The 8593-nt window shown below is 45.7% G+C and overlaps 1 protein-coding gene across 3 annotated transcripts in view; it reads left to right on the top strand.

Annotated features, from left to right (window-relative positions):
- The window catches only part of jmjd1cb (jumonji domain containing 1Cb), a 102895-nt gene that overhangs the window by 78998 nt on the left and 15304 nt on the right, over nucleotides 1–8593 (top strand). The window contains exons 4-10 of one of the 3 annotated variants that reach the window (XM_057358091.1): nucleotides 2324–2429; nucleotides 3582–3706; nucleotides 3798–3941; nucleotides 4218–4259; nucleotides 4618–4864; nucleotides 6356–7965; nucleotides 8159–8331. In XM_057358091.1, the coding sequence (XP_057214074.1) occupies nucleotides 2324–2429; nucleotides 3582–3706; nucleotides 3798–3941; nucleotides 4218–4259; nucleotides 4618–4864; nucleotides 6356–7965; nucleotides 8159–8331 (2447 nt within the window). Of the gene's footprint in view, nucleotides 1–2323; nucleotides 2430–3581; nucleotides 3707–3797; nucleotides 3942–4214; nucleotides 4260–4617; nucleotides 4865–6355; nucleotides 7966–8158; nucleotides 8332–8593 lie in introns of all 3 variants that reach the window. The other 2 variants (XM_057358090.1, XM_057358092.1) reach the window with 2 other exon arrangements.

Genomic DNA, 8593 nt, shown 5'->3' with positions numbered 1-8593 from the left:
AGAGAGAGAGAGAGAGAGAGAGAGAGAGAGGGGAAGGAAGCTTGATTTATCTGGGTCAGAGTTTGGATCTGGAAGCACTTTCCTATTCCCCCAGCACTGAGCACCTCCCTGCGTTCTCAATGTCTTCCACCGCAGCGCCATGTGGAAAATCCTGGAGCATATTGCTGTTAAAGTGATGGATGGCAGCCCGGTGTATGTGTGTATGTGGGGGGGTGGAAAGAGAGTGCATCTGCTCTGTCCTTCATGAGATGAGCTTAAAGCTGAAGTTCTGGACACAACGCTGGAATGATGAGATCTGTGTCCTCATTCACAGCATTTGTGCGAAACTACTGTTCCTGCAAACACGTGTTATTCTGCTGCTAGACGGACAGTGACGGGGAAAACCAGTGGCTTTTGTGTGAACGCTGTTTCTGCTCTTCTCTGTGGTTGTGTCGAGGGCTTGGCCAGGAAATCAGATTGGGTTCTTGGACCTCACCAGCAGAGAAAGTGCCCAATAAATAAATCATGTGTTCTGTAAGCCTTTCGCCTTAAAATAGAAACTGGAATGAAGGCGTGTGTGTGCGTGAGAGTGTGTGTGTGTGGTAATCCCTACGGTATGGGGACAAAATGTCCCCACAAAGTTGGCAATATCCAAAACCCTTGTCCTTGTGGGGACATTTTTTGTCCCCATGAGGAAACAAGCTTATAAATCATAGAGAATGAACTTTTGTGAAAATGTAAAAGAGCAGACAGTTGTGTGTGATTGTTAGGGTTAGGGAATATGAGATACAGTTTGTACAGTATAAACACCATTGCGTCTATGGAATGTCCCCATAAAACATGGAAACCCAACATGTGTGTGTGTGTGTGTGTGTGTGTGTGTGTGTGTGTGTGTGTGTGTGTGCGTGTTCGCTAGGTAGAGGGGAATACAGCAGTTTATTTCAGACATGCTGTTGACATGCAGCAATATCAACATCTTTTTTAAGATCGTCACACTGATCTGACATCTGAATGATGTGAAATTCATTTTTTTCTTATGGTTGTACTGTGCACCATTCCTCACTGCATGCTATTACAATGAAAGGCAAAGCCTTGTTCTCATCTAAATATAATAACCAATAGCTGTAGGGGTGCCAGCCGTCTAGTATTAGGCGGGACATCCCGTATATTGAGCCTGCCTGATTTGTCCTGTACCATCCCTGTTGAAAAAAACAGCATATGCTTTGGACCAGCTTAAACCAGCACAAACCAGCAAACCAGCATCAAAACATACCAAACCAGCATATGCTGTTTTGTCAACAGGGATGTCCCGTTTCTTGACTTCTCCGCCGGTCTAACAGCAGTGATCACCACACGTGAGAATGATATTACCGACATCTGTCATCTAATCGCAGCCCCCTGACGCGCATCCGTTTACGTTAAGTAAATGCGGCTTTGTTTCATGCATGCATCTGTCACTCACACGCTCTCTCAGACCTCCGCGTCACACACACTCGCACACACAAAGCAGTGTTGCGGTGCCAACATACTTTTTTGACAGAAAAGCGCAACATGAAGTAGTTTGTCTGTACATATGCACATAGTTTGTTACCCAGACGGACGCGTAGCCTAGCCTACTATTTTATTAATTTATGTCTGAAAACAGAAATGGAAAATATGTAATCGAGAACGGCTTTATTGCGCATTAAGTTGTGTTAAAATATTAAAATACTGTACAGTACTGTATGTAACCGTTTAAAGAGTAACTGCAAATACGATGCGATGATGTCATGCATATGCATATTAGCACTGCTGCACAGGTCATATTTTGGTGTGAGATATTTTCATGTGTGAATGAGACCTGCCGCGTGACTGTGTAAATAAGCTCCACCCTTTCTCTCTCTCCTCATCACCATCAACAATTAAGGAAGTGCTGGGCGGATATCCCTCACACACACACACACGCACGCACGCACGCACGCACGCACACACACACACACACACACACACACACACATAAATGTTCATGCAGTGATGTCTGCTAAGATGAGCACTACTGTTGCTTTAAAACCAACACAACACACATTGACAAGCTGGACATCACGAACAACACGAGCATTTCATCTTCTCCAGAAAAATCACAACTCCATTCATTTGATTTATAACTAAGATGATACGTAATGATGGTGAAATATATTGTTTACATACTGATAAATACTTATGTGATCTGACAAACATTGAATCTGTCTCTCTCTGCATTCATCTGTTTCTTAACACTTGGATCACAGGAGGAGATCTGACCACACGACATGATGTCTTGATTGTTTGTGAAATAATACGCTGATGTTTTGTTGTTTGTTTGTAGGATGAGTTGGACAGTTTAAGTCCTGTTCTCAGAGACTGCCCACAGCTTCATGAAGAAGTCAAAGCCTGGGTCAAAGACCAGAAGGTTCAGGAAATTTTTATGCAAGGTAAGACCGTCACATTTCACCTGATCTTCTGTATATAAACGAAAACATTCTCTGTCATCTGATGCTTTTAACACATCTGACCCCACACTTTTCTGTTATGATGTGTTTGTTTTAAGTTAAACATGATCCTTTAATACACATCGATTGTCTTTTCATGTACGAATCATAAGCACACAACGTTTTAAATGATAAAAAGTCTTGAAAATATAATGATGTTTTTTGGTCACCTGGTGTACAAGTACAGGTCATTTGTGAACATTAACCAGTAAGCAAAATATCTTTTTATATTAGATTACTATTCAGAAATGAGCAGAGTAGCTAAAGAAATAAAAGTGACATCGATAATAGCAAGAAATGTTTCTATATGTCTAGATGCTCTCAGAAGTGACAGTCACCTATCAAAGAAACCCACTGCTCACTGTCCTTTTAGTTTGTGAGGAATCAAATCAGTTTGTTTCACTGGGGAATATTCTGATTTGCTTAGCAGAAGGTCACATTATGGAAGCAAAACGATTTACGAGTACTGATGTGGTTTGTAAAGGAGGTACACAGTGTGTTGTGGTGGTCTTGGCAAAATGTCTTATTTACTAAGTTCACAACAAAATTCCAGAACCACAATTAGTGGGCATTTGTCAAGGGAAGACAGAATGGAAAGTAGCTGAAAGCCAAAGGTTTCGCTAGGGAAGCAGAGCACAGAGAGAGAAACTAAACAGTGTGTGTGAGAGAGAGAGAGAGAGAGATGTTATGAACACAGTGACAGTAAAGATGTAACAGGTCAGTCCCTCATCAAACAAAGATTTCACTCAAAAGCCGTCTTAGGCCCGATTCACATGCCGCGGCGCTTTCTCTCTTCAAATGACACTCCGAAAAGTTGAACTATTTCCATCTCGATGCCCCCTATTTGCGCACTTCTGCCGCGTGTCTACATTTAAAATAACGAAATAGAGACGTGCATGATATGTGATCTCTTGGCACACAAATAGAGCTGATGATGAGCATACAGACGTTTAGAGCTGTCCAGTCTCGTTTCACATTTAAATATATCGACTGAGTCACTGTCAGTGACAGCGACCACTAGTAGTTCTGGTTTGATGATTGAGAACGTGAGCAGTGTGCTGTGTGTTCATTCCCGTGTGTTTGTGTTTTCTCAAGGTCCCTATTCATTGAATGGCTATCGTGTACGAGTCTACAGGCAGGATTCAGCCACCCAGTGGTTCACGGGCATCATCACCCATCACGATCTGTTCAGTCGCACTATGGTTGTCATGAACGACCAGGTACGACCCATTCCACACTTGTTGTGGTTTGTGGCTGTGCTTTATAGTGCAGCGGTACGGTGACTGTTGTGTCGTCTCGTGTGTGTTGTAGGTACTAGAGCCTCAGAACGTTGACCCCTCTATGGTGCAGATGACATTTCTCGATGATGTGGTACATTCATTACTAAAAGGAGAGAACATCGGCATCACGTCTCGACGCAGGTCTCGCTCCAGTCAGAACAGCAACACTGCCCATGTGAGTGAACGTGTACGTCATGCCATCTGACTGTATGTGTTTGTGTGTATCCGTGTGCAGTGTGTGTGTGCTTGTGTGGCTGGACGTCTGTGTCTGTAGCCAGCTTTAAAGTAAAGTTCCTATGTGCTGTTTTTTTTCGAAAGTCATTTAAAGAATCCTAGAGATATATATCATTGCTCCCTTCATCATTAACCAGACTTCTCTGTTCCACCTTTTGTTGTTTTCTTGTCTTCTCTGTTTCCCTGTTTTAAACATTTATTGGGGATATGCAAGCAGACCACAGGAGGGAGACCAAGCGGCTCGACAGGAATCACTCAGGTACCGGGCCGCACCCCCCTCTCCCCTCTCTCCGTAGATCTAGAGCTGCTTTATATCACCTGCATATCCCTGTGTATGATGAAAGCTGTCTCGATATGTTCAGTAAATGCTTCAATCTCCATCCACACGCTCTGCTTGCATGAATTCAGAGGGTTTGGGCTGAAAGAGCCATAGGAACTCTTCTTTTAAGCCTAGCTCTGTGACCACATGTTTTACAGACGCGTGTAGTGCAGTCGCTGCTGGCATCGGTATATTGGTGGTGGTTGTAAAAGCATTCTCTCACCCTCTGTGTGGAGTACATGTGCGTGTCAAGGCCGCTCACGCTGCTGTTTGTGTATGCACTGCTGATGCTTTACAGGGTCATTACACGCGCGCCCAAGCCAACAGCCCCAGACCGGTCATGAATTCGCCCGGCTCCGCCCCGAAACCGGCCTCTCAGCAGCAACAATCCCAGCATGCACAGCCGCAGGTATCCCAGCAACACCAGCAGCAGCCGTCACCGGGTCAACAGCGCGGCTCACGCTCTTCGCGACGGAAAGGCTCCGACAGCAGCGTACCAGACGATGAAAAGATCAAAGATGAAAAACCAGATGGTGGAGGGAAAGGTAAACACTTCGGTATACTTGATGCTGGGAATCGTGTGCAGTTTGAGTTTTTTCCCCTTCATCTGTTTCATCTCCGGGAAGTGTAGAGTTAACTGGCACCTTTGGTCTTGACCATGAGGTTAGGGACAATTCTAACACTACCCATGAAATAAATGTTGTGAGACTGGAATGTTTGAAGATGCATTTCCTTTTATTACACGTCTCTGTGGAATACTTGAGTGAATCACGGCACTCAGCGGTCAAAGCATTTCTGAACACTGACTCATTATTCCTGACAGTTAAACAAAACCGCACACAGGCTAACAGTAAAGCTAAGACCTCTTGATAATGACAAAACAGACACGTTAATGTTACTGCAAAAGAATCCCCATAACAGGGCTGATTCTCTCGTAAAGTTCTCTTCTTCCTCAGTGAGGATATGATGATGATTCTTGTACTTGTAGCTTATGACAGGATGAGAGAAGCAGGTATATGTGTATTTCAGTCATCTTGAGATTTTCATGAGAAACAGAGCAGCCATCTCATTTTCATATTCAGAGGAATTCAAACACATTGCATTTGATTGGGTTTTACGCAACTCCGTCTTTCATACAATACAACTCAATACAACGTTTATTTGTATAGCACTTTTTTAGCATAACCACAGTGTATGCTAGACAAAACAGGTCAATAAAATTTTAAGTAATAAAACACAGACTGTAAAATGGATAAGGTTCATCATCGCACACCAGGTCAAAGAATATTAAATGCCAACGAGAAGAAATAAGTTTGAAGAGTAGACTTAAAAATAGATAAAGTTGAGGCATTCTGATATAGACCGGGAGACTATTCCATAACTTAGGGCCAACAACAGAAAAGCACTATCACCTCTGTTTTTAAGACGTGCGCTGGGAACTTGCAGTAAGCCAGAGTCAGCGGATCTGAGCGCCCGTGACTGAGTGTATGGATGTAGAAACTCAAATAGGTACTGTGGAGCCTGATTATGAAGAGATTTATATACAAACAGTAAAAATTTTAATCAATTCTGTATTTGACAGGCAGCCAATGCAGTGAAATCAAAAGAGGTGTGATAGACTCATGTTTGCGCTTCCCATAAAGAGATTCATGTCACACAGAAGTTATTACTGGATGTTTGGTTCAGGCCTATGTTGTATATTTGAGTTCAGTGATAGTCTCTTGGCCGGATGGTCGTCTGGTAAAGGATCATTTAGCTCTTTCTGTCATAATTCTTGCAGTCCAGTGTTTGAGAGATGAGGTGAGTGCAGGCACGGCAGCCAAATGGACATTTTAAGTGTTCATAAATTCAAGCAAGGTCCCATCCATCACACTTCTAATGCAGCACTTAAGATTCAATCAGCCTTTAACCCGTGAACAAGATGACATCATCCTGATCTGTGTTTCTCATGCACTCAGCTTGCATGGAATTGTCTTCCGTCGTCTGATGTTTTGCTTCTGTCTTTCTCTAACATTTGCTTCCCTCTGTCCTTCTAGATTCTTCTAAAACCAAAAGCAAGACAAACAAGAGGAGAAAGGCAGATGAGGAGGACAAGAAGAGTGGTCTCAAACGACTCAAAACAGAAGCGTCAGACCTGTCGGAGAGCAGCGACTCGGAGATCTCCAACAAGCGGAGCGTGGACTCGTCCTCAGAGCAGAGTTCAGAGAATGAGCTCAGATGCAAGAACACTTCCAAAGCTCCAGAAGACGAGGAGAAATCCCAGGGCTCCCAGTCAGTGGATATGTTGAGTGTAAGCACCAGACTGTCTCGTTGGGACGAGATGCAGGTGACAGAGAAAAGCGGTAAGCCTGTGGCTGTGGAGGTGGCTCAGCGGGCGGACAGTGAGCGGAGATCTCCGCTGCCCCCTCAGGACTCCTCCTGCATGCAGAACCAGGGCTCGGGGCTGACCGAGGTCCAAAGCTGCATTGTGGAGATGAAGAGCACTGTGAAAACCCTCCCCAAGGACCATTACAGCCCAGGGACGCCTCTGACGCATACGCCCAAATGTGTGATAGATATCACGGAGGACGCCAACATGACACCCAGTTCCAGAGAGAGCTCGGAGGCCGTATCGGCCCTGCTGGCATCTCAGAAAGGTGACGTGTATGGCCCTGAGTCCAGACAGCAGAACGCCCGCGGCATTACCGGCAAAATCGAATTCGCCCACTCGGAGGTCATACGGCCAGTGACGTCAGTGAGCGAGTCAGCAGCTCTGGGTGAGAGAGGGAAGCTCCAGAAGCAGTACGCATCTATGGTCATTAAAAATGCCTTGCTAACAGAAGACATCAGAAAACCTCATAAACTCAGTCCCTCCCCTGACTTACCCAAACCCAAATCCAACTCATCCCCCGACATCCTCAAGCCCAAGTACACTCTCTCACCTGACATCATAAAGTCAAAAGCTCACAGCGTTCTCGACTCCTCCAAGCCCAAACCAAATATATCCCCTGAGGTGTCCAAACATAAACCGCGTCACCCTGACAACCTTCTCACCGCAGGTCGCTCTGCACTCAAACTCGAACAGGACATACCTCGCTCCAGTTTCAAACCTGTGCCCCCACGCGGCACGCTGTCCGAATCCGCTAAAAGCCAGCTTATGGTTGAAAAAAACGAGCATTTCACGGTTTATAGAGACCCTGCCTTGGTTCGGCCGGAGTCGGAGAACAACCACGTGACTTACCTTCATCCCCACCTCCATTCGCTTCACACCTCCTCTCATGGGACGTGTCTGACGCCCAGCTCGCACCACCCGTCCCATCTCCTCCCTTCTTCTTCCATCGGTCATCCGGTGCACCACCCACACCTGCTGCCCAGCGGGCTGCCCACTATTCCACCAGGCTCCATCCTGAGTGGTCATCCCCGGCTGGACTCTGGGCTCGGACACCTGACCCTGGCCCACCATCATCCCCACCAGCAGCAGCAGTTCCTCCAGCAGCAGCTGCCGCCCTCATCACTGCTGGCGCAGACGCACGGAGGCTCATCCTACAACCAGATCGGACTCTACCCCATCATCTGGCAGTACCCCAACGGTGCCCACTCCTACTCGCCCGGGTACAAGTGGGTTCATCCGGAAAATGCTGTCAATTCAGACTCCAGCCTGCGCAGGGTAAGTGTTCACCTGTCTGTTATTCATCATCATTTGTTTGTCTTGAGCTGATATAGAGTACAGACAGATGAGTGTGGCCGAGAGCAAATCATGGAGAGACAGGTTTCCAAGGTTTCAGTGATCAACATGATTTTTTTATTTGCCTCTTACTGTGGGAACTGTGCATTGTGACCTTCTGTATGTATTTTTGCAGAACACCCCCAGCCCGTGGTTACACCAGCCCACCCCTGTATCCTCTGCAGACAGCATGGGCATTTTGAGCCATGTTCCTTGCAGACCAGCCAGTGCTGAACCCTATCGACCCATCAAGATCAGCTCACACTCCAGCCCACCGCTCTCGAAAACCCCAGGAGAACTCCACAAAGAGTGAGCACACACACACACACACACACACACACACACACCCATAGGCGTAATGTTTTTATACTGTACAAACTGTATATTCTATCCCCTATCCCTAACCCTATCCCTAAACCTAAAGATCATAGAACACTTTTTGCATTTTTAGATTTGTAAAAAATATTGTTCTGTACAATTTATTAGCTTTTTTGCCCTTGTGGACCTCAATTTTGGTCCCCACAGTGACACGAGTCCCCATGTGTTGGTGTGTATTCAGGTTTAGGTCCCC

Source organism: Triplophysa rosa, linkage group LG18, assembly GCF_024868665.1.
Source record: "Triplophysa rosa linkage group LG18, Trosa_1v2, whole genome shotgun sequence".
In the NCBI taxonomy this organism is placed as follows: domain Eukaryota; kingdom Metazoa; phylum Chordata; class Actinopteri; order Cypriniformes; family Nemacheilidae; genus Triplophysa; species Triplophysa rosa.
Note: the sequence above shows the minus strand (reverse complement) of the source record. Positions and strands in the feature narration are given on the sequence as shown.